General features: G+C 43.7%; 1 protein-coding gene across 5 annotated transcripts in view; it reads left to right on the plus strand.

The window, feature by feature from the left end:
• Window positions 1–27,428, plus strand: part of LOC140199206 (cilia- and flagella-associated protein 44) — a 227,791-nt gene that overhangs the window by 132,291 nt on the left and 68,072 nt on the right. For all 5 annotated transcript variants that reach the window (XR_011886373.1, XR_011886374.1, XM_072260870.1 and 2 more), the window contains one exon: window positions 23,478–23,681. Coding sequence is in view for 3 of the 5 variants with exons in the window: in XM_072260870.1 (XP_072116971.1) it covers window positions 23,478–23,681 (204 nt within the window). In the remaining 2 variants the exon portion in view is untranslated. The remainder of the gene's footprint in view (window positions 1–23,477; window positions 23,682–27,428) is intronic.

The following is a 27,428-nucleotide window of genomic DNA, read 5'->3' on the forward strand; positions in this document are numbered from 1 at the left end:
ATATGGTCTGAGAGAGATGAGAATAGGTCAAAGGCAACAATTTGAAAACTAAACACTAACAATTATGAGGACGTGAAAGCAAAGGTAGGTAAAGGAAAGAATCCATTAAAATGGCATTCTAAGTTGAGTACCCAAAGTTGAGTTTATTGTCATATGCACAAGTACATTTATGCACATGTGTAATGAAAAACTTACTTACAGCTGCATCACAGGCCCATTGCATCATATAAGCAGCATTTACAAGAGAAAAATAAACGAAACATAAATTATACACACTTCTTGCAAGAAAAAAGATATAGAATAAAAAAAAAATTGGTCCATTGTAATGCAAAGTGATGAAAGTGATCATAGTGTTGCTGAACTGTAGTGGTGATTTGTGATTTGCCAGTTGATTCAAGAATTGGAAAGTTGAGGGGAAGGTAGCTGTTCTTGAACCTGATGGTGTGGGACCCATGGCTTCTGTACCTCCTGCCTGATGACAGCTGCAAAAAGATGGAATGCCCAGATGATAGGGATCTTTGAATATGGATATTGTCTTCTTAAGCCTTCCTGTAGATATTACCAATATGTGTCTGTGATGTATTGAGCAGAGTTCACTACTCTATGTAGCTTCTTACATTCCTGCACATTCACATTGTTGTATGAGACCATGAATGGAGTCAGTCTGGATAATTCCAACAGTGCATCTATAGAAATTTGTTAGAATGTTTGTTCTCAAGCCAAACCTCCTTAATATCTTAAGTAGAGATGCTTTCCCTGTGATTGCATCAATGTGCTGGTGGGCCCAGGACAGGTCATCTAATATGTTAGCACTCTGGAATTTAATGCTGCTGTCAGTCTCTCGTGCCGATCCTCCAATGTAGATTGGTGCATGTTTGCTCTCTTTCCCCTTCCTGAAGTCAGCAATCAGCTATTGAAGTTTGCTGACATTGAGTGAAAGGTTGTTGTTGCAGCACCACTGATGGAGGTGTCCTATCGCAGTCTGATAAGCTGACTCAACACCACCTGTGACTTGCCCAGCAACAGTGGTGTCATCGGCGAATTTGAAGGCGTGGTTATCCACAATGGTGTGTGCAGAGAGTAGGGCAGGGCCCACATTTTAGGTTAAAGATAGTATCAATCAACAAAAAGTAATTATTGTGCAAAGGCAATAAATAGAATGCAGAACAAATGACCAAGTGATTAATAAAGGAGGAAACAATAGAATACCAGAAAAGTCTAGTTCAAAATTTAAAAACAGGTAGTAAAGAACTAATAAAATTACTGTTGAATACTTAGAAGTAAATCTGGTGTATTAATAATGGTAAAGAGGTGAATTAGATATTTTGCACCACTCTTCACTATAGAGGGTACAGATAACATCCCAGAAATAGGATTTAGGGACTTGTTTCCCCAGAGCCAACAATTTTCTCACTACCACTTCCCTAAATCCTCTTTAACTTCATCCTTGAGTCATAAAAGAAGTGACTGGTGAGATAGTTGATTCCCTGATCTCAATTTTCTGGCTTTTCCCAAGGTTCCATAGGATGAGAAATTGAATGGAGTTACTTTATTCTAAATGGGGAGGGACAGAAAGTGGAAAAGTACAGGTCAGATATCATAACCCCAGTCACGAGGAAAATATTAAATGTTTTTTTCCAAGAAATAATAGGGCACTTTGAAAAAGTCTGGGAAAGTCAGACAAAGTCAATATGGTTTTGTGAAGGATAATTCTGTTTGTTCAATGTATTGGAGTTTTCAGAAAGAAAATGTGCACTAGATTTGTGCCATAGATAGAGGAGAACATTGGATGCATTACATCTGGAGTTTCAGAAAGCATTTGTTAAAGTATCCTAACAAAAATATTGCAGAAAATGTGTGTAGGAGGTAGTATCTTTGTGTGGTTAAAATATTGTGGCAATGGAGAGCAAGTATAAATAGGTCTTTTACTGGTTGATAAGATGTAATAAATGTACCACAGACATTGGTGCTGGGGTTTGACTTTTTTCAGTTTTTTATAAATACTAATGAAAGGACTGACTATATGGTTGCTAAATTTGCTGATGATACAAGGAGAGGTAGTAAAGCAAGTTGTGAAGGGGACATAAGGAAACTACAAACGGATATAGGTAGATTAAAGATCTGGCAAAAGGGGTTCAGGTTGGAAAATTGTTTATTTCGGTAGGAAAAATAAAAGGGCATATTATCTAAATGGTGAGAGATCAAAGAGTTGAGATATAGAAGGACTTGGTGTCTTAACCTATTGATTCATCTAATATTAGCATACAGTGACAGCAGTTGGTTGGGAAAGCTAACAGAATGTTATTACTTATTGTTAGGGGAATTATATACTAAAGTAGTAAAGTTATACTTTAGTTATATAGGACACTGGTGAGACTGCATCTAGAGTAATGTGTATATTTACCTCATTATTCAAGAAAGGATGTGAATATATTGGAAGCTGTTCATTGGAGGTTTATAGACTAATACCTAGGATGGGCAGATTGTTTAATAAGGAAAGGTTGGACAGACTAGCTTGTACCCGCTGAATTTAGAGGAGTGAGAAGAGGCTTGATTGAAACATAAAGACGTGAAAGGTCTTGACAGGTTGATGTGTAGAGGATGCTTTCTCTTCAAAGGTTCAAAGGTTGAATTTAATGTCAGAGAAATGTATACAATATACATCCTGAAATGTTTTTTCTTCACAAACATCCACAAAAACAGAGAAGTACCCCAAAGAATGAATGACAGTTAAACGTGAGAACTCCAAAGTCCTTGCTCGCGTGTAAGTGGCAGCAAGCAATGATTCCCCCCCACCAGAAAAAAAAGCGCGCATCGGTACCATCACCGAGCACAAGTGTGTGCTAAGCAATAGCAAAGATACAGACCAAAGTTACCTCAAAGGCTTCGCATTTCATCCAATATTTGATAAACCACAGGTTCTCTGTCTCCCAGGCAAGGGAGAGGGAGGTGTCCCCCATTTTCACAGCGAGCGGGAGACATAACAACAACTCCCTGGCTTACAATGTTAAAAGTCCGTTTCATCACTTTTTTCGAGCTCTGTGTCCGAAGATCGCCAAGACCTCGGGTCTTCAGGCCCACAGTGAAAGATTTTCCGGACTCCCGACGACGCATGAGTCTCCTGCCGTGACACCGACCTGCAAACCACCCATCTCCAGAGCCCCGAGATCTTAGGCTTCCGAGCACGATCAGGACTCTCAGGCCAAACCCTTGGCACGCCGAATAACGGCCAGTCATGAAACCCCGAGAACGGGTCCCATTCCTGCAAAGGACACGCAAAGCCTGCGTGTAACTCCTGAAAGGGAAAAATAAAGATATTGAAGGTGAAGATAGAGCTGTTTCCGAAGATACAAGCAAAGGAGACGCCGTTAGGCACCATTATCCCTCTTGTTGGAGAATCTAGAAGAAGTATTGTTTTATTAAAGATATGAAGCAAAAAGTTTGTGTCAGAGGATTGTTACTCTTTGTATAGTGTAAGCAGAGGCTTCGTGTGCTTTTAAAGTAGCGGCATGTGGCGACCCACTTTCTAGCACACACGAACCGGTGCACGCCGGCAGAGAGGGCGCCAGGCCACCTTCACCAGCAGGGGGAAAATCCCGTGTGCGGAAAGGGTCTGGGAATATGCATTTCCCCACAGCAGTCCTGCCCAGGGAGGGCAGGAATGGGAAGGCATTAAAGCAGGCCACGAAGTTTGAATAAATCTCTTTCATCACAACTCACTGACTCTGTGTGGTTATTCTAGTGCTGTGTGTAGCACACCGCTACAAGTGGTGACCCTGACGGCCCAAACGATATTTGGACCAGAGATGACCGACGCCGCATCTGTTCATGCAGTTTCGTTAAAACTGCCAAGCTTTTGGGCGCTGCGACCCCGTCTGTGGTTCGAACAAGCAGAAGCACAATTCCACATTGGGCAGATAACCTCAGAGTCCACTCGCTACTACTACATGCTGAGCTCCCTCGACCAGGAGACAGCTGCACAAGTTGAGGAGTTTATACAGTCGCTCCCGGAGGTCGGCAAATACACAGCATTCGAAGCCCTGCTCATATGGACTTTCGGACTCTCACGGTGTGAACGAGCACACCGCTTAATGCACCTGGATGGTTTGGGAGACAGGCCGCCGTCGGCATTAGTGAACGAAATGCTCTGGCTGAAGGACACAAACTCTGCTTCATATTTGAGCAGGCGTTCCTAGAGCAACTGCCCGAGGACATATGCCTGCCGCTGTCTGACGCAGATTTCAGCAACCCCCGGGAGGTGGCGGCCCGGGCAGATGCGCTGTGGAATGCCAGGAAGGAGAGAGGGGCATCCATCGCACAGATCACCAAGCCGCGTGCCCAACGACAGACCAGACCAGGCCCAGCAGCAGAACCTACAAAACCCGGCAACGGGCGTGAGGAGCCCAACGAACAATGGTGCTTCTACCACCAGCGGTGGGGCACAGAGGCCCGCCGCTGCAGACCACCCTGCAAATTCCCGGGAAATGCCAGGGCCAGCCGCTGCTGATGGCTACGGCGGCTGGCCATCAGGACAGCCTCCTGTATGTCTGGGACAAGCGGTCGGGACGCCGCTTTTTGGTCGAGACTGGAGTGGAGATCAGCGAGTTACCTCCAACGAGTTACGACACCCGCAACAGAGAACCGGGACCCACCCTGAGGGCCGCAAATGGCAGCACAATACGGACCTACGGCACCTGAACGGTGCGGCTACAGTTCAACTCCAGCCGGTTCACATGGGACTTCACACTAGCCACCGTGGCCCAACCACTCCTGGGGGCAAATTTTCTACGAGCCCACCGCCTGCTGGTCGACCTGCAAGGGAAGCGACTAGTCCACGCCAAGACTTTTCAAACATTCTCCCAGGGTGAAGCACAGTTGCCAGCCCCACACCTGGACTCCATCACACTGTCCGACGATGAATTCACCGGGGTCCTGGCGGATTTCCCACCAGTACTGACACCACAGTTCACGGCAGCCATGCCCAGACACGGAGTACAGCACCACATCCCGACCCAGGGACCACCCCTCCATGCCCGTGCTCGAAGGCTTCCCCCGGACAAGCTCCGACTGGCGAAAGAGGAGTTCAAGAAGATGGAGGAATTGGGGATCATACGATGGTCTGACAGCCCATGGGCCTCCCCCCTTCACATGGTGCCCAAGGCAACGGGGGGCTGGAGACCATGCGGTGACTACCGCAGACTGAACGAGGCTACAACGCCAGACCGCTACCCTGTGCCGCACATTCAAGACTTTGCAGCAAACCTACACGGTGCAAGGATCTTTTCCAAGGTAGACCTCGTCTGGGGATACCATCAAATCCAGGTACATCCAGACGACATCCCCAAAACAGCACTCGTCACCCCGTTCGGACTTTTCGAATTCCTCCGAATGCCGTTTGGTCTAAAGAATGCCGCAAAGACGATCCAGCGGCTAATGGACGCGGTGGGACGCGACCTGGACTTTGCATTCATCTATTTGGACGACATCCTCATAGCCAGCAGTAGTCGGCGGAGCATCTGTCCCACCTCCGCCAGCTCTACTCCCACCTGAGCGAATTCGGCCTTACAATCAACCCGGCCAAATGCCAGTTCGGACTCGACACCATCGAATTCCTGGGCCACAGGATTACTAAAGACGGATCAACCCCTCTGCCCGCCAAGGTAGACGCAGTCCGCCACTTCCCCCGACCCAACACAATCAAAGGCCTGCCGGAATTCGTGGGTATGGTGAATTTCTACCACCGTTTCCTCCCCTCAGCAGCCCGAACCATGTGCCCCCTGTTCACTCTGATGTCGCGTAAGGGTAAGGACATTACCTGGGACGAAGATGTCCAACCCCTGGTCATCCTGCCAGCGGCGACATCTGTCCTACATCTCCGAGTACATGACGGACATCCGGCATGTCTCGGGAAAGGACAACGTCGTGGCGGACGCACTTTCCAGACCAACCGTACAAGCCCTGTCCCAGGGGGTGGACTGTTCAGCACTGGCAGAGGCACAGCAGGCAGACGATGAGATCCCTGGTTACAGGACTGCAGTCTCCAGTTTGCAGCTTCAAGACCTTCCTGTAGGCCCAGGTGAGAGGACCCTACTATGTGACGTAGCTACTGGCCAACCCCGCCCCGTCGTCCCAGCAGCCTGGCGCCAGCGGGTTTTCGAATCCATTCACAACTTAGCACACCCCTCCATCAGGACAACCGTCCGGCTGGTCTCCAACAGGTTTGTGTGGCGTGGGCTTCATAAACAGGTCAGTGAATGGGCCAAAACGTGCATGTAGTGCCAAACGGCCAAGGTGCAGCGGCACACCAAGGCTCCGCCGCAGCGGCTCGAACCCACCTGCCGAAGGTTCGACCACATCCATGTGGATATCGTGGGGCCCCTGCCTGTGTCACGAGGAGCACGGTACCTCCTAACGATGATAGACCGGTTCACCAGATGGCCAGAGGCAGTCCCGCTCACCGACACCACCTCCGAATCCTGCGCCCGAGCACTGATCGCAACCTGGGTAGCACGCTTCAGGGTACCGGCCCACATTACCTCCGACAGGGGCGCCCAGTTCACCTCCAGCCTGTGGTCGGCTATGGCCAACCTTTTAGGATCGCAGCTACACCACACAACTGCCTACTACCCACAGTCGAACAGACTAGTGGAGCGCTTCCACCGTCACCTGAAATTGGCTCTCATGGCCCGCCTGGAGGGGCCTAACTGGGTGGACGAGCTTCCCTGGGTCCTGCTCGGAATCCGCACGGCGCCCAAGAAGGATCTGCACACCTCGTCGGCCGAGTTGGTGTACGGCGCACCCCTGGTAGTCCCAGGAGAGTTCATACCAGCCCCAAGGGGGCAAGAGGAAGAACCCACAGCAGTCCTGGACAGACTACGGGAGAGGCTCGGTAACCTGGCCCCCATCCCCACTTCACAGCACGGACAGAGCCCGACCTGCGTACCCAAAGACCTGCAGAACTGTAAGTTTCTTTTTGTACGACGGGGCGGACACCGGGCACTGCTACAGCAGCCCTATGAGGGGCCGTTTAAGGTGATCAGGAACAACGGGTCCACGTTCGTGCTGGACATTGGGGGGAGAGAGGAGGTTTCCATGGTGGACCGACTCAAACTGGCCCATGTGGACTTGGCACAGCCGGTCCAGGCTCAGGCACCGCGGCGCAGGGGCAGACACCCAAACAGAGGCCGATCCAGACTGTGGACATTGGGGGAGGTATCGCCGGTCCTGGGGAGCGGGGGGTTATGTGACGACCCACTTTCTAGCACACATGAACCGGCGCACGCCGGCAGAGAGGCCAGCCCCAAAAAGGGCGCCAGGCCACCTTCACCAGCAGGGGGAAAATCCCGCGCGTGGAAAGGGTCTGGGAATATGCATTTCCCCACAGCAGTCCCGCCCAGGGAGGGCGGGAACGGGAAGGCTTTAAAGCAGGCCGCGAAGTTTGAATAAACCTCTTTCATCACAACTCTAACTCACTGACTACGTGTGGTTATTTTAGCACTGTGTGTAGTACACCGCTACAGGCAGATAGATTCTTGTTGAGGAAGAGTGTGAAAGATTATGTTGATGTAATAGCCAGCTCATCCATGAACTTATTAAGTGATGGATTAGGCTTGAGAGGTACAGTACTGAGCAAATGTCTTAGGCATTTATATACATCTAGGGCGCCTAAGACTTTTGCACTGTTCTATTAAGCTGGAGCGGAGAGCAAGTTTGTAAATCTGGCAGCAGCAAAGGATGCTGAGAAAAGCGAGGGTGGAGGGGTGTGGGACAGGTGGCAGAGGAGGAGTGCCAAGGGCAGAGGTGGCGTGGGTGCAGACTCACCCAGCACTGTGACACCAGACAAGGACTTTTGATTCCAAACAATTGGCTTATTGATCTTTACGGAATGTCTCCGGTGCTTCACGCCCCCCTCCCCCCGCTCTTCCTTCCTTCCTTTTTCCCAGCCATGATTCCCCTTTCCCTGCCCTCTTCCCACTCTTAATCCACAATAGAGACCTATATCTGAATCAGGTTGCCGCCACTCACATATGTTGTGAATTTTTTTGTGGTAGCTGTACATATATATGTGCCTAAAACTTTTGCACAGTGCTGTATATTGTTTGATTAGTATGTTCAGATGTTTCCTGCCCTCTGGTTCCAGATGGGTCTGACTGACACATAGCACATTTCTTGCCAGACTTCCTTTGGCTTGCTGTCATCATCTCTAGACTGATTTTATCATGATTTACCAGTCCACGCTTCACCCCTATTTGAAATTGGGAGGGTAAATAGATCCACATTTCTTTTATCTACTTCTGTTTCTTTTCCCTCTCTGTGCTCTCTAACAAAGAGTTCAGTGTTCTTTATTTCAGTTATCATGGTGGTGACCATTCTTTCTGCATTTTCCCTTTACTTTTTCCTGTTACCTTAAAAAAATCTCCCCTAGGTCTCCTCCTATTTTAGCCCTCAATCATTTTTCACACAAATGCTAATTGGAATCTGGAACACACTGCCGGAGGAGGCAGTAAAAGCAGTTATCCATGAAACATTTATTTCAGATCAGCATTTCAATTGTCAAGTACAGAAGGCTATAGACTAACTGCTGTTAAATGTTATATCAGTACTTGCTAGTTGGCATGAACATGGTGGATCAAAGGGCCTGTTTCTATCAACATTATGTTAATCAAGATTTAAAAAGGAACAGGGGAGCAGTATCTGAAAACGAGGGAAAAATTGGCATTGCATGGATGGGTCTGAGGCATGAAGGAAACAAATGGGCAGTAATTTAGTGAGAGGGGATCAGAGATCACTCCCAAGAATAACAATTTTTAAGTGATCAGATAACGATGTTTGGAGGAGTTAGGGACTAAAACCAGAGACAAATGATTAATGATTAATCCTTGGATCCCCTCTAAGCCTACAGCCCTTACTCTAAACCTGTCCTCCAGTTTGAGACATTTTATCTTCAAAAATCCCATCATTCACTTTCCTGATTAATAATTGCCCTATTCCTTTCTCCCCGAATTCTTTGAATGTGTTGTTTCTCAAATCTGTGCCTATCTCTCCTAAAGTTCCTGCCATTGAAATAATCTGAATCAAAATTACTGATGCTATTATCTAAGATTATGATCATTACCGTGGCCTTTCACTGATCCCTGGCCAAAACTAGTTTCTAACCTGGAGCAATGTAAACAATTTCACTAAGGGGTTCTGCTGAAGGGTCTCAGCCTGAAACGTCAACTGTACTTTTCCATAGACGCCACCTGGCCTGCTGAGTTCCTCCAGCATTTTGTGTGTGTTGCTTGGATTTCCAGCATCTGCAGATTTTTTTCTTGTTTGTGATTGGAATTTCACTAAATACACTAAATATTATTGTCTTTAGTTAGCAGCTCAGCGAATAAATTAATCTCTTTGTAGGTATCCTAAAGGTGCAGGCTCTCAGAGTCAATACCTATTTTTATTTAATTTGCTTTATTTCATTTATTCCCCAAATGAAATGTAGATGTATTCAACCAAAGTAATGAGTAAAAGGGGTTCGAAAATACAGGCAGATACCTACATTTGTAGGTCAAATAGGCTAAGTGGAGACAAAAACATAATTTGAATTTCAAGTACTGTAATCATAAACTAGCTGACTGATTATTTATTATTGTCATATGTACCAACATACAGTTTTTTAAAAAAGCTGTTTTACATGGCATTCACACAGAGCATTTAAAAGCATAAGTACATCAGAGTAGTACAAAGGGAAAAGCACTAACAGAATTCAGAATATATTGTTAAATTTATAGTTAGATGGATAGTGCGGTGTTGGTAAGCTATAAGGTGCAATGGCCATGGCGAGGAAGATTGAGATTCATCTTTATCATACAAGAGGTCCCTTCTAGAGTCTTACAACAGTGGGATGGAAGCTGTCCTTGAATATGGTGGAGCATGTTTTCAAACTTTTGTATCTTCTACTTGCTGGAAGGTGGGAGAAGATAAAAGTATCCAGATTGGGAGGGGTTCTTTCTCTTGGGCATTGACCTAAAAAGTTAATTATTTCCCTCCCCAGTGTGCTGCCTAATTTTTTTAAAATTCTCCATGGAACATGGGTGGTGTTGGCATATTTATTGTTCATCCCATTGTGAGTCATCTTGTGTTGGCGATTTTCCATATCTTTGTTGGATGAAGGATGGTGAAGGATGATTTGCATTGTATTTTTGATTCATAGTGGTTTGTGGCTTAAAGGGAAACTTTCAGATGGAGTGCTCTTGTGACCTTCTAGCATCATTTTCCAGTGGTCTGATATTCACTCTCACCACTCTTTTACACTTTATGTATCTGAAGAAACTTTAGGTATCCTCTTTAATATTATTGGCTAGCTTATTTTGTATTCCATCTTTTCTTTCTTACTGACTTCTTTAGTTGCCTTCTGTTGGTTTTTAAAAACTTCCCAATCCGCTAACTTTCCACTAATTTTTGCCATGGTGGTTGTGGCATTTTGCCTTTAGAATACTTCTTCCTTTTAGGGATATATATATATATATATATATATATATATATATATATATATATATCCTGTGCCATCTGAATTGCTTCCAGAAATTTCAGCCATTGCTGCTCTGCTGTCACCCCTGCCAGTGTACTTTTCCAATCAACTTTGGTCAACTCCTCTCTCATGCTTTTGTAATTCCCTTTATCCCACTGTAATACTGATACTTTAGCTTCTCCTTCTCAAATTTCAGTGTGAATTTGATCATATTATGATTGGTTGCCCCAAAGGTTTTTTTTTACCTTAGAAACGTAGAAACATTCAAAAGATTCAAAATTCAAAAAAACTTTATTGTCATTCTAACCATACATCAGCTCTGCAAGGCAGTATGAGACAGCGTTTCCCAGGGGCAGTGCAATCATAACATAACAAACACAACACTAAATAATAAACATAATAAATAGTAAAACACAACAGCCACATGTCAGTTAAAATCAGTTATAAGTGTCCAGTGCAAGTTAAAAGTGTCCAAAGCAGAGTCAGGTGGAGCAGCTATTTAGCAGTCTGACTGCCTGTGGGAGGAAGCTGTTTAGTAGCCTTGTGGTTTTAGTTTTGATGCTCCTGTAACGTTTGCCTGATGGCAGAAGAACAAACAGTTCGTGGAGAGGGTGTGAGGGGTCTTTAATGATGTACCGTGTCTTCTGGAGGCATCGACTCTGAAAGAGGTCTTGGACAGAGGGTAGGGAGACCCCAAAAACCTTCTCTGCTCCCCTAACCACCCTCTGCAAGGCTTTTTTGTGGACAGCACTGCAGCTGGAGTACCAGGTTGTGATGCAAAAGGTCAGCACACTCTCAACCACGCCTCTGCAGAATGTAGTTAAGATGTTAGTGGGGAGTGATGCTTGTTTAAGCTTCCTCAGAAAGTGCAGTCTCTGCTGGGCCCATTTCACAATCCCAGTGGTGTTCCCGGACCAGGTGAGATTGACTGAGATCTGCACCCCAAGGATGTTTTCCACTGTGTCCACTGTGGAGCCGCTGATGCTGAGGGGTGTGTGCTCAGGCTGAGACTGTCTGAAATCAACAATCATCTCCTTGGTTTTGGTGACATTAAGCATCAAGTTGTTATCCCTGCACCAACATAGAAAACCTACAGCACAATACAGGCCCTTTGGCCCACAAAGCTGTGCCAAACATGTCCTTATTCATGGTCACCCATAGCCCTTTATTTTTCTGAACTCCATATACCTGTCCAGGAGTCTCTTAAAAGACCCTATCATATCTGCCTCCTCCACTGTCGCTGGCAGCCCATTCCACAAACTCACCACTCTGTGTAAAAAAAAAACTTAACCCTGACAGGTGCTCTGTACCTACTTCCAAGCACCTTAAAACCATGCCCTCTCGTGCTAGCCATTTCGACCCTGGGGAAAAAGCCTTTGACTATCCACATGATCAATGCTTCTCATCATCTTATACACCTCTATCGTCGTCGTCGTGGCTATCCCTCGAGGTTGAGGATGATGGTCTTCATTCTGAAGAAGTGGCCCACAGAGTGGAGACGCCTGTGCGTGTATTTGTTTAACGTGTACTTGATGTTGCACTCCAAGAAGCACACGATACTTCACAAATCAACCAACTGATTCCAATGGCATGGAAACCAAGACGATTGGAGTTGATGGATTTGTTGCAGCCTTCATCCGCCTTCACAGCCGTTGAGTTCGAAGTAACTTCGTCCGCCTGCTCCACTGTTGAGGTCTTGGTTGGATTGTTCTTTGTCAGGGACCTCACCCTTGACCTTACCGCCATGGTGACTCTACCAGGAGCATAGCTCCAGACGGCGCATTGCTCTCGGGATCACAGGACCACACAAGCTTCTCCACCACGACAAGGTGATAATCCACGGAGAAGACACCTCTATCAGGTCACCTCTCATCCTCTGTCGCTCCAATGAGAAAAGGCCGAGTTCACTCAACCTAATCTCATAAGGCATGCTCCCCAATCCAGGCAACATCCTTGTAAATCTTCTCTGCACCCTTTCTATGGCTTCCACATCCTTCCTATAGTGAGGCGACCAGAACTGAGCACAGTACTCCAAGTGGGGTCTAACCTGGATCCTATATAGCTACAGCATTACCTCTCGGCTCCTAAACTCAATCCCATGATTGATGAAGGCTAACGCACTGTATGCTTTCCTAACCACAGAGTCAACCTGCGCAGCAGCTTTGAGTGTTCTATGGACTCGGAACCCACGATCCCTCTGATCCTCCATACTGCCAAGAGTGTTGCCATTAATACTATATTCTGCCATCATATTTGACCTACCAAAAGGAACCACTTCACACTTATCTGGGTTGAACGCCATCTGCCACTTCTCAGCAACACACATCAAAGTTGCTGGTGAACGCAGCAGGCCAGGCAGCATCTCTAGGAAGCGGTACAGTGGACGTTTCAGGCCGAGACCCTTTGTCAGGACTAACTGAAGGAAGAGTTAGTAAGAGATTTGAAAGTGGGAGGGGGAGGGGAGATCCAAAATGAAAGGAGAAGACAGGAGGGGGAGGGATGGAGCCAAGAGCTGGACAGGTGATTGGCAAAAGGGGTACGAGAGGATCATGGGACAGGAGGCCCAGGGAGAAAGACAAGGAAGGGAGGGGAAACCCAGAGGATGGGCAAGGGGTATAGTCAGAGGGACAGAGGGAGAAAAAGGAGAGTGAGAGATGGGGTACGAGGGGGAGGTGGGGCATTAGCGGAAGTTAGAGAAGTCAATGTTCATGCCATCAGGTTGGAGGCTACCCAGACGAAATACAAGGTGTTGTTCCTCCAACCTGAGTGTGGCTTCATCTTTACAGTAGCGGAGGCCGTGGATAGACATGTCAGAATGGGAATGGGATGTGAAATTAAAATGTGTGACCACTGGGCCACTTCTCAGCCCAGTTTTGCATCCTATTAATGTCCTGCTGTAACCTCTGACAGCCCTCCACACTATTCACAACACCTCCAACCTTTCTGTCATCAGCAAATTTACTAATCCATCCCTCCACTTCTTCATCCAGGTCAATGAAGAGTAGGGGTCCTAGAACAGATCCCTAAGGCACACCACTGGTGACTGACCTCCATGCAGAATATAACCCATCTACAACCACTCTTTGCCTTCTGGGGACAAGCCAATTCTGGATCCACAAAGCAATGTTCCCTTGGATGCCATGGCTCCTTACAATAAACCTTGCATGGGGTACCTTGTCAAACGCCTTGCTGAAATCCATATACACTATATCTACTGCTCTACCATCATCAATGTGTTTAGTCACATCCTCAAAAAATTCAATCAGGCTCGTAAGGCACAACCTGCATTTGACAAAACCATGCTGACTATTCTTCATCATTATTCCTCATCATAATGCCTCTCCAGATCTTCATAAATCCTGCCTCTCAGGATCTTCTCCATCAGCTTAACAACCACTGAAGTAAGGCTCACCGGTCTATAATTTCCTAGGCTATGTCTACTCCTTTTCTTGAATAAGGGAACAACATCTGCAACTCTCCAATCCTCTGGAACCTCTCCTGTCCCCACTGATGATGCGAAGATCATCGCCAGAGGCTCAGCAATCTCTTCCATCGCCTCCCACAGTAGCCTGGGGTACATCTCATCTGGTCCTGGTGATTTATCCGACTTGGTGCTTTCCAAAAGCTCCAGCACATCCTCTTTCTTAATATCTACATGCTCAAAATTTTCAGTCTGCTGTAAGCTATCCCTACAATCGCCAAGACCCTTTTCTGTAGTGAATACTGAAGCAAAGTACTCATTAAGTACCTCTGCTATCTCCTCTGGTTCCATACACAATTTTCTGCTGTCACACTTGATTGGTCCTATTCTCTCACGTCTTATCTTCTTGCTCTTAACATACTTGTAGAATGCCTTGGAGTTTTCCTTAATCTTGTTCGCTAAGGCCTTCTCATGGCCCCTTCTGACTCTCCTAATTTCTTTCTTAAGCTCCTTCCTGCTGGCCTTATAATCTTCTAGATCTCTATCCTCACCTAGCTTTTTGAACCTTTTGTAAGCTTTTCTTTTCTTCTTGACTAGATTTTCAACAGCCTTTGTACACAACAGTTCCTGTACCTTACCATCCTTTCCCTGTCTCATTGGAATGTACCTATGCAGAACTCCATGCAAATATCCCCTGAACGTTTGGCACATTTCTTCTGTACATTTCCCTGAGAACATCTGTTTGCAACTTATGCTTCCAGGTTTCTGCCTGATATTTCCCCATACTCCAATTAAACACTTTCCTAACTTGTCTGTTCCTATGCCTCTCCAACGCTATGGTAAAGGAGATAGAATTGTGATCACTATCTCCAAAATTCTCTCCCGCTGAGAGATCTGACACCTGACCAGGTTCATTTCCCAAAACCAGATCAAGTATAACCTCCCCTCTTGTAGATTTATCAAAATATTGTGTCAAGAAACCTTCTTGAACACACCTAACAAACTCCACCCCATCTAAATCCCTTGCTCTAGGGATATGCCAATCGATATTTGGGAAATTAAAATCTCCCACCACAACAACCCTGTCATTATTACACCTTTACAGAATCTGTCTCCCTATCTGCTCCTCAATGTCCCTGTTACTATTGGGTGGTCTATAAAAAACACCCAGTAGAGTTATTGACCCCTTCCTGTTCCTAACTTCCACCCACAGAGACTTCGTAGACCATCCCTCCATGTCTTCCTCCTTTTCTGCAGCCTTGACTCCATCTCTGATCAACAGTGCCATGCCCCCACCTCTTTTGCCTCCCTCTCTGCCCTTTCTGAAACATCTAAAGCCTGGCACTTGAAGCAGCCATTCCTGCTCTTGATCCATCCAAGACTCTGTAATGGCCACAACATCATAGCATAAAGTACTGATCCACGCTGTAAACTCATCTACTTTGTTCATAATACTCCTTGCATTAAAATAGACACATCTCAAACCATCGGTCTGAGCGCGTCCCTTCTCTATCACCCGCCTATCCTCCGTGGCCCGCACTGTCTCTAAGCTTTCTGTATTTGTGAGCCAAATACCTCTCCTGTTTGTAAACCACATCCTTACTACTGTTTGGGGGTCTGTATATAACTCCCATCAAGGTCTTTTTACCCTTGCAGTTTCTTAGCTCTACCCACAATGATTCAACACCTTCCGAGTCTATGTCACCTCTTTCTAATGATTTGATTTCATTTTCTTAACAACAGAGCAATGCCACCCCCTCTGTCTACCTGCCTGTCTATTCAATACAATGTGCATCCTTGGACTTTAAACTCCCAGCTATAATCATGATTCAGTGGTGCTTACAACATCATATATGCCAATCTGTAACTGTGCTGTAAGTTCATCTATCTTAATCTGTATACTGTGCACATTCAAATATAACATTTTCAGTCCTGTATTCACCCTTTTCGATTTTATCTACCTTTTACATTGCAGCTCATCCTGTTGACTGCAATTTTGCCCCGTCATCAGCCTCTCCTTGCTAGGAGTCTCACTATAGATAGTCTTTGTTTGTAAACCAAATACCTCATTCTCAGCACTATCACTCCGGTTCCCATTCCACTGCTGATTTTCTTTAAATCCTCCCAAACAACTCCACCAAACCTGCCTGCAAGGAAATTGGACTGCCTGGAATTTAGGTGTAACCTGTCCCTTTTTTACAAGTCACACCTTCCCCAGAAGAGATCCCAATGATCCATAAATCTGAACCCCTGCCTTATGTACCAGTTCCTCAGCCACACATTCACCTGCTAAATCATCCTATCCTTACCCTCATTGGCACGTAGCACATTCAGAAATCCAGAGGTTACTATCCTGGAGGCCCTATATTTCAGTTTTCTACCTAGCTTCCTAAAATCACTCTTCAGGACCTCCTCACCTTGTCTACTTATGTCATTGGTGCAATATGCACCAAGACTTCTGGCTGCTCACACTCCAGCTCCGTGTTACTACTTCAGAGGACCTGCCTGAAATCAGCATGTAAATACAATTGCGAAGAAAGCAGGGCAACGCCTTGACTTCCTTGGCAGTCTGCGGAAATTTGGCATGACATCAAAGCCTTTAACAAACTTCTATAGATGTGCAGTGGAGAGAGTGCTGACTGTCTACATCACAGCCTGGTATATATATTCAATAAGATCATGACTGATCTGGCCATGGACTCATTTCCACCGATCTGCCTTTTCCCCATAACCTTTAATTCCCTTATTATGCAAAAACCTCTCCAACCTTATCTTAAATATACTTACTGAGGTAGCCTCCGCTGCTTCATTGGATAGAGAATTCCATAGATTCACCACCCTCTGGGAAAAGCAGGTAATCCTTATCTCCGTTCTATTCCCCTGGATCTTGAGGCTATGGCCCCTAGTCTAGTCTCACCCACCAGTGGAAACAACTTTCCTCTCTCTATCTTATCTATCCCTTTATATATATTTCTATATTTTTCTATATTTCTGTAAGATCTCCTTTCAATCTTCTAAACTCCAGTGAGTACATTCACAAACGACGCAATCTCTCCTCATAGTCTAAACCCCTCATCTCTGAAATCAACCTGGCGAACCCCTTCTGCACCACCACCTTTCTCAAGTAAGAAGACCCGAATAGCACTCCAGGTGCAGCCTCACCAGAACCCTATACAGTTGCAGCATAACCTCCTTGCTCCTAAATTCAATCCCTCTAACAATGAAGGCCAACCTCCCATTTGCCTTCTTGATAGCCTGCTACACCTGCAAACCAACCTTTTGTGATTCATGCACAAGCACTCCCAAGTCCCTCTGCACAGCAGCATGCTGCAATCTTTTACCATTTAAACAATAATCTGCTCTTTTATTTTTCCGTCCAACGTGGATGACCTCGCATTTACCAGCATTGTATTCCATCTGCCAAACCCTTGCCCACTCACTTAACCTATCTATATCTCTCTGCAGACTCTCCATAACTTCTACACAATTTGTTTTTCCACTCAATTTAGTGTCATCAGCAAACTTAGATACACTACACTCAGTCCCCCATTCCAGATCATTAATGTATATCATGAACTGTTATGGGCCAAGCACTGACCCCTGTGATACATCGCTCACCACTGATCGCCAACCAGAGAAACACTCATGTATCCCAACTCTCTGCTTTCTATTGGTTAACCAATCCTCTATGCTAATACATCACCCCCCAACTCTATGCATCCTTATCTTATGGATAAGTCTTTCATGTGGCATCTTATTGAGCACCTTCTTGAAATCCAATTAAATATTGTCCATCTGTTCCCCTCCATCCACTGCACTCATTATATCCTCAGAGAACTCTTGTTAAGTAGCCTCACGTGTGGCACCTTGTCAAAGGCCTTCTGAAAATCCAAATATACAGCATCCACTGCATCTCCCTTGTCTAGCCTACTGGTAATTTCCTCAAAAAATTGTAATAGGTTTGTTAGGCAGGATTTTCCTTTAAGGAATCCATGCTGAGTTCTGCCTATCTTGTCATATGCCTCCAGGTACTCTGTAACCTCATCCTTGACAATCGACTCCAACAACTTCCCAACCACCGATGTCGAGCTAACAGGTCTATAATTTCCTTTTTGCTTCCTTGCCCCATTCGTAAATAGCGGAGTGACATTTGCAATCTTCCAGTCCTCCGGAACCATGCCTGAATCTATCGACTTTTGAAAGATCATCGCTAATGCCTCCGCAATCTCCACAGCTACTTCCTTCAGGACACGTGGGTGCATTCCATCTGGTCCGGGAGATTTATCTACCTTCAGACTATTCATCTTCCTGAGTACTTTCTCTGTCATAATTGTGACTGCGCACACTTCTCTTCCCAGCTACCCTTGAGTGTCTGGTATACTGCTGATGTCTTCCTCAGTGAAGACTGATGCAAAATACTCGTTCAGTTCCTCTGCCATCTCCTTATCTCCCATTACAATTTCTCTAGCATCATTTTCTATCGGTCCTATATCTACTCTCACCTGTCTTTTACTCTTTATATAATTGAAAAACTTTTAGTATCCTCTTTGATATTATTTGCTAGCTTCCTTTCATAGTTAATCTTTTCCCTCTTAATGACCTTTTTAGTTTCCTTTTGTAAAGTTTTAAAAACTTCCCAATCCTCTGTCTTCCCACTAATTTTTGCTTCCTTGTATGCCCTCTCCTTTGCTTTAACTTTGGCTTTGACTTCTCTTGTCAACCACGGTTGCATCCTTTTTCCATTCAAAAATTTCTTCTTTTTTGGAATATACCTGTCTTGCACCTTCCTCACTTCTCGCATAAACTCCAGCCACTGCTGCTCTGCCGTCTTTCCCGCCAGTGTCCCTTTCCAGTCAACTTTGGCCAGTTCCTTTCTCATGCCACTGTAATTTCCTTTACTCCACTGAAATACCGACACATCAGATTTCGGCTTCTCTTTTTCAAATTTCACAGTGAACTCAATCATGTTATGATCACTGCCTCCTAAGGGTTCCTTCACCTCAATCTCTCTAATCACCTCCGGTTCATTACACAATACCCAATCCAGTACTATTTCTTTTTTAACAATCGCTTCAAGCATTTCCCCCACTACAGAAGTTAAGCTAATTGGTCTATAGTTACCTGCCTTTTGCCTACGTCCTTTTTTTGAACAGTAGCGTGACATTCGCTGTCTTCCAGCCCACCGGGATCAGCTCAGAGTCCAGAGAATTTTGGTAAATTGTCACCAAAGCCTCTACTATAACCTCTGCCAGTTCCTTCAGTACCCAGGGATGCATTCCATCAGGACCGGGGACTTATTTATTTTTAGTCTCACAAGTTTGCTCAGCACTACCTCTTTAGTGATGCATGTAATTGTTGGAGCTTGTTAGGTAATCAGTCCATTTTGCTTCATTCGTTTATTCACGGTACCAAAACAGTTCTGTGCTGAAAAACCAAACCAAGTGAAATATAAATAAATATCCAAGGAGAAACGTGTTGAACTTTCTCCAATGTTGTGTGCTAACTAGCTAACTGAAAGTTAACTGCACGTACTCCACGACACCAAAGTCTGCATGAGGATTTTCTGACATCTGTATCTGTCCATCCAAACTTGGTTCTGTGAGCATTTCACCATGTTCTTCCACCATATTTGTTGTCCGGCTGCATTTCTTCATCTTCGTCTTTATTCCTCGAAACTCCTTCAATCCTGCACTCTATTTAGAAAAATGTCTAGCCTGCTCTTTTTTTTCTCTTGCTCTCTCAAAAAAATATTAACAAGACAAGTCCTACTGGCTAAGTTTTGCTTGATCAGCTCTATTTTAAACAGATTGTATAATGTAATTAAAGGAATACTTATTGCATCTTGAGAAAATCTGCAGAAAATGAAATACTCAACAGCATAACTGTGCATGGTCTTTAACTAGGGTATTACAAATCTATAGATTTTGTGAGAATGTCTGTAGGAAAATGAATCTCAGGGTGGTGTGTGGCAATATATATGTACTCTGATAGTAAAGTTTACATTGAACTTTGATTTGATGTAAATGTCTCGGCCACACTACTCCTCAAATGACAAAACCTTAGTACATATAAAACTTCATGAGTGCTTCCGCAGCTGCGCTATCGCAGACAAATGGAAAAATGAACCATCAGGCTGAAAGACAGTTGTATCTCACTGCTATAATGCTCTTGAATGGACTCCTTGTACAATAAAGGTAAATTCTTGATTTCACGCTCTACCTTGTCACAGCACTTGCACCTGATAGGTCTCCTTGCACTGCAATTACTTTGCAAAACTCTGTATTGTGTTATTGCTTGTCTTTTTATAACATTTAAATGTACTTGTGTTTGGAATGCATTGTATGGATGGCATTCAAACAAACCTTTTCACTGAATATCAGTGAAAATAATAAACCAATTACCAATTTACTTTCCAGAACATGAGGAATTGCTGGAAATTCAAGCAACACACATCAAAGTTGCTGGTGAATGCAGCAGGCCAGGCAGCATCTCTAGGAAGAGGTACAGTCGACGTTTCAGGCCGAGACCCTTCGTCAGGACTAACTGAAGGAAGAGCTAGTAAGAGATTTGAAAGTTGGAGGGGGAGGGGGAGATCCAAAATGATAGGAGAAGACAGGAGGGGGAGGGATGGAGCCAAGAGCTGGACAGGTGATTGGCAAAGGGGATATGAGAGGATCATGGGACACGAGGTCCGGGGAGAAAGACGGTGGGGGGGGGGACCCAGAGGATGAGCAAGGGATATAGTCAGAGGGACAGAGGAAGAAAAAGGAGAGTGAGAGAAAGAATGTGTGTATATAAATAAATAACGGATGGGGTACGAGGAGGAGATGGGGCATTAGCGGAAATTAGAGAAGTCAATGTTCATGCTATCAGGTTGGAGGCTACCCAGACGGAATATAAGGTGTTGTTCCTCCAACCTGAGTGTGGCTTCATCTTTACAGTAGAGGAGGCCGTAGGTCCTCACCTACCACCCTACCAGCCTCTGGGCCCAACATATTGGTCCTCACCTACCACCCCACCAGCCTTCGGGTACAACATATTATTCTCCGTAACTTCTACCACCTCCAACGGGATCCCATCACTAAGCCCATCTTTCCCTCCCTCCCCCCCGCTTTCCGCAGGGATCGCTCCCTATGCGATTCACTTGTCCATTCATCCTCCCCATCCCTCCCCACCGATCTCCCTCTTGGCACTTATCCTTGTAAGCGGAACAAGTGCTACACATGCCCTTACACTTCCTCCCTTACCACCATTCAGGGCCCCAAACAGTCCTTCCAGGTGAGGCGACACTTCACCTGTGAGTCGACTGGGGTGATATACTGCGCCCGGTGCTCCCGATGTGGCCTTCTATATATTGGCGAGACCCGACGCAGACTGGGAGACCGTTTTGCTGAACACCTACGCTCTGTCCACCAGAGAAAGCAGGATCTCCCAGTGGCCACACGTTTTAATTCCACATCCCATTCCCATTCTGATATGTCTATCCACCGCCTCCTCTACTGTAAAGATGAAGCCACACTCAGGTTGGAGGAACAACACCTTATATTCCTTTTTCTCCCTCTGTCCCTCTGACTATACCCCTTGCCCATTCTCTGGGTTCCCCCCCACCCTTTTCCTTCTCCCTGGGCCTCCTGTCCCATGATCCTCTCATATCCCCTTTGCCAATCACCTGTCCAGCTCTTGGCTCCATCCCTCTCCCTCCTGTCTTCTCCTATCATTTTGGATCTCCCCCTCCCCCTCCCACTTTCAAATCTCTTACTAGCTCTTCGTTCAGTTAGTCCTGACGAAGGGTCTCGGCTTGAAACGTCGACTGTACCTCTTCCTAGAGATGCTGCCTGGCCTGCTGCGTTCACCAGCAACTTTGATATGTGTTGCTTACTTTCCAGAAGATGGAAAGTCATGAAGCAGCATGGAAATGAGACCTTCACTGCACAGTATTCCCTGTCAAAGTAGCTAGGACATGATTATCTTTAACAACTTCAGTATTCAATGGACCACTTATCAGACACCATCTAACAATTCAATTCATGACATCCCAGTGCTTTATTGGCTTTGAGAGGGTATAATATGAGTGGAATAAAGACATTGATCAATGGATTAGAACATAGATCATCTTACCTTCAAGAACACCCAAGCAATTTGATACCGAGACAGCCTGCTTAGTAAGCAACTTATCCTCCAACCGGAACATTTACGCATTATATGGCTGAAGTAATTGAAGTTGTAGAGCCCTGCTTGCAGAGTCTTCTTGACAGCACCTCCCAAAATTTCGACCAGGTTGATGGAAATGCTGTTGTTAGTAAGTTCCCAACCAGATCATGCATTAACATGGAAAAATACTGTCAAAATACAAGTCAAAATTATTGTATCTTAATTTTGAAACTGTAGTCCAAGACTGTATGTTGGAGTACTTTCAATAGATTGGAATGATTCAAAGTGCACCTCTGCCACATTCTCAAGAATAACTGGAGTAATATAAACCCCATCACCAGAATCTCTAAATAGTTTGACCGTTGCCTTCCATCATCACTGAATGAGCCAATGGCTTGCAGAGAAATTTGCCATATTAAATGTTGGGAAGATTAAAACTATCATTTTTGGTTCTGTCCTCAACTCTGTTCCTTAGCCACTGATTCCACCCCTCTTCTTGGTGACCTCCAATCACAGTCTTGGTGTTGTATTTCATGCTGATCTTTTTGAACCTTGTTTCTGTCCTACAACATCTATTTGCACCTCTTAACATTACTTTACTCTGCTTCTGTCTCATGTCATATGTATGTGAGCCCTTTATTCATGCAATTGTTATTTAGAGAGTTAACAATTGTACTGCCAATTTGCCAGTGTCCCTCATCCCACTTCCCACAAATTTTAGACATCCAAAACACAGCTGTCCTTATCCTAACTGACGTTACGTCTTCGTCACCCACTATCCCTGTGCTGCAAACTACACTGGCTTTGATGCAGCCAGCACCACATTCTTATATCCACATCCCCTCACCTCTCCCTATCTCTGTTCTTGTAACTCTGAATTATCTCCTTTAATTCAGGTTTCATCTTCATGCCATTGGCAACTGGTCCAACTTGTGGCCAACTATCCAAATATATCTTTAAGTGGCAAGCTATCAGCTTTGATATTAGCCCAGGCTGTCATAGGAACAAGTGGTCTGATTCCAAGTTAGATAATATTAATGTGGTGTTTTGTTGTGTCAGAGGGACTTCTCAAGCATTAAAAAAAAACTTGTAATGTAGGAAGAGTCAGGGTGGGTTAAGTCAGGAGGGAATCTTAATGTGTGGTCATGACTAATCACTTGTATGAAAAAGTTTTAAGGAGTTATGACAACAACCATAATCAACAGTTACCCTGATTTCATGTTGTAAATTAATATCATATGAAAACAATAGAAATATCAGCTGAAATTGTAATATTTTTATTGCAGCAGTTTCCAAGTACAACGCTGAAGCATATACTACTGAAATACTGGAAACTTGCATGAAAGGAACTATTCTTAGCTGACTGCTGAATCTTTAATTTAATTTCCTCTCCAGATCAATGAATTAATATGGAACTTTGATGCAGAGCTGCTGGTTCTTTGCCACCAGAAATATAGGCTAGACATAGTTTTAAAGATGGCTGACCTACGACATGTTACACTGTTTGAGGAGGTGCTTCTCTTAAAAGAATTCGAAAAGAGTGAGAACATTCTGCAGGATCGGGTTGACCAACGTATCACTGAACGAGCGGAAACACAAGTAAGTAGCTTACTCAATTTTCTTTTACCTGACAATGAATCAGTTTTAATTTTGGTTGAATTCTTTTTCCTCATTTTACATCTAGATATTAAAGCAACAGCCAGAAATCCTGGTCTCAACTTATCAAAGATATTCCATTTACCCTTTCCAAGTCTTGCAAAAAATCCCTCTGCAAATTAAAATTAATTTGTTTTCGCTACTTCCCTGTTCTATAAAGAGCCTTCAAACTACAGCGGTGCTAGAAAGTTTGTGAACCCTGTAGAATTTTCTCTACTTCTGCATAAATATGACTGAAAATATGATCAAATCTTTACATAAGTCCTAAAACTAGATAAAGAGAACCCAGTTAAATAAATAACACAAAAACATTATACTTGTTCATTTATTTACTGAGAAAAATGATCCAATATTATATGTACTTGTTAGAAAAAGTATGTGAACCTTTGTTTTCAGTAACTGGTGTGTACAGCAATAACTTCAACCAAGCGTTTCCGGTGACCATTGTTCATTGGCTTGGAGGAATTTTAGGCCATTCGTCCTTATAAAACTATGCCAACTCTGGGATGTTTGTGGACTTCCTTGCATGAACTGCTTGCTTCAGGTCTTTCCACAACATTTCTTTTTTCTTGTAATTTATTTTTTATTGAAGTTCATCATCAAATAAACTTTTCCATAAGATGTATTTCAGACACTGTACATTTATATCATATATTCATATTTGTCACAAATCTACACATAATATTTGATGAGGAATACACTTATAGAAAAGAGAGGAAAGAAAGAACAAGCAAAAGGAGAAAACTATGTACATGTAGGGAGTGATTTTTTTTACAACATATTCATTGATTTGTGAGAATAATGTACTGGGTGGGCACAGGAGTACATTCAGCCAGAGACTCGTTCCACCGAGATGCAACACAGAGCGTCATAGGAAGTCATTCCTGCCTGTGGCCATCAAACTTTACAACTCCTCTCTTGGAGGGTCAGACACCCTGAGCCAATAGGCTGGTCCTGGACTTATTTCCAGGCGTAATTAACATATTACTGTTTAACTATTATGGTTTTATTACTAATTAATTATTTATGGTGCAACTGTAATGAAAACCAATTTCCCCTGGGATCAATAAAGTATGACTATAAAATCAGGCCTATGAGTTGTTATGTAGTTAAGCCACCTTTCCTAGTATGAATCAAATTGTTCAAACTTATGATTAACAGATGCTGTTATCTTCTCCATTTTGTAAATGTCCATTGTAATTTCCATCCATGCATTTAAAGTTGTGATCCTGTAATAACCATTTCCTGGTAATAGTTTTTTTTACCAGCCACCAGCAGTATATTCATTAAATATTTATCTCTTTTCAACCATTCTTGAGGTATATACATACCCAAAATATATGATCTTACTTTCTAAGGGTATTTCACATTTTAAAATGTCTTGTAGGGCATTGTGTATCCCACTCCAATAGTCTTTGATAATGGGGCAATCCCAGAAAATATGATAATGGTTTGCATTTTGATTTCCACAATTCCTCCAGCAAACAGGGAGGTTATTATCATAATGGGATTTCTGAGAGGGTGTAATAAAATATCTTATCAAGTTTTTCCACCCAAACTCCCTCCATTTCTGTGAACTGGTACACTTCCATTGATACCTCCATATTATTGTCCAGTCTTCCTCAGATATTATTATCCCTCCTTCCTTCTCCCATTTTGTTTTAATGTATGAAGTTGAATGTGTTTTAAGATTTGACAAACCCTTATACACGCTTGAAATTATTCTACTACCGTTGTCTGAGTTATATACTTTTCTAAGTAGCTCTATCAAACATGTACTTGCCTTAGTTATATTTTAACCCTCCTATTAACATACTGTTGCATCTATAAATACCGATAAAAGTCTTGTTTTTCTAGTAAGTGTTTCTCTTTAAGCATTTCAAAACTGAACAGTGTTCCTTCTTTCATTATATTGCAAATAGCTGTTATTTCTTTAGCTGTCCAGTCCTTAAATCTAGCATCCAGTTTATCTGGCGTAAAATCTGAGTCATATGCACACCATTTAAGAATTGCAATGTCTCTCTCTAGTTTATATTCTTTTATAATAGTTTTCCATATCTTAAGAGTCCATTTCACCCATGGGTTATCAATAGTATTTATGTAACTTCGTAGGTTGTAACTTTGTAGGTTGTTATCAGCCAAAATTGCCTGTATGGGAATGGAAAGTATCCTCTCCTCAATGTTTTTCCATTGAGCGTCACATGATGGGTCGCACCAACATATCACAGCTCTCAACTGTGCTGCAAAATAATAATCTCTGAGAGAAAGTAGGCCCCATCCCCCCTTTCCCTTGGCTAATTGCAAAGTTTTGAGACATACTGTGGGCCTTTTACCTTGCCATGTATATCTTGATAACATTTTGATCCATTCATTGAATTGAAATATCCATTCATTTTAATTCTAGCAGTAGGATTGTCATATAGTGCCTGTTTAGTTTGAATAATTGTGTCATGTAAACCAAATCTATGTAAAACTCTGTAAAGAAAATTCCAATTAACCAAATCAAATGATTTTTCAGCATCCACGCTTATCACTATTGCTTCAATTTTATTTTGTTGTATATGATCCATAATGTGAAGTGTCCTTCCTGTATATTGTCTTGTGTTTGGCGTTGTTGTATAAAACCTGTCTGATCATTATGTATCAGTGTGGGTAGAAACTCTTCTAATCGTTTGGCCAAGATGGAGGTAAATAATCTATAGTCTACATTAAGAACAGATATTGGTCTAAATGACCCACACTCCATTTTATCCTTGCCTTCTTTTGGTATAACTGAGATTATCGCCTCCTTCCAGCTGGGTGGCATTTGTGCCTTCTTTAGAGCCCAGTTCAGTGTGGGGAGAAAAAACAGGAATTAACTCATTTTTTAATTCTTCATACCACTCTGCCGTATATCCATCTGATCCTGCTGACTTGCTTAATTTAAGCCTACTAATTGCAGCTTTTAGTTCAGCTTCAGTTATGTCAGCAGTCATCATTCTATTTTGTTCTTCGCTTAAAGTGGGTAACTCTAGAGAATTCAGGAAGGTGTCAATTTGGGTTATGCTTCCCCCAGAACTTCGGAATATAGAGCTTTGTAAAACATTTCAAAAGCTTCTTGAATTTCACTTAGCTTATTCTTTTTATCACTTTTGTTCTTGGATCCCTAATTCTATGAATTGTATTTTCTGCTTTCTTCTTTTTCAGTTTCCATGCCAGTATTTTCATAGATTTAGATCCACTTTCATAGTGTCTCTGTTTTAGAAACATTAGCTTTTTCTTGATTTCTTGTGTAGCCAAACTATTAATTTCATTCCTAATTTTTTAAAATTTCCTCTAATGTATCCTATGCCAAACTCAATTTGTGTTTTTTTCTAGTCCCTTCAGCTTATTTTGTAATTTCTCTAATGTTTTATTCCTTATTTTTTTCTTATATGAAGCTATAATTTTCTCTTTTGCTGTGTACATACATCTATTGATGCTTCTGGACACATGTTCAGTGATGTTCCTGGAATCATCGGGTGTTTCGGGTCTTTCAACATCATACAACCTCCTCCAGGTGACCCAGCCGGGGTTGATCAGACCCCAGCTTGTGTCCAGATGGCTAGCTACTTATGACTGCATGGCTCCCCTCTTTTGAGCCACAGCCATCTTGAGGCCCTCTCTGCCGCATCGGTAGTACTGCGGATGGCTCTCCTCTTCCTCTCGCCC

This window comes from Mobula birostris, chromosome 6 (genome assembly GCF_030028105.1).
Source record: "Mobula birostris isolate sMobBir1 chromosome 6, sMobBir1.hap1, whole genome shotgun sequence".
NCBI classification, from domain to species: Eukaryota; Metazoa; Chordata; class Chondrichthyes; order Myliobatiformes; family Myliobatidae; genus Mobula; species Mobula birostris.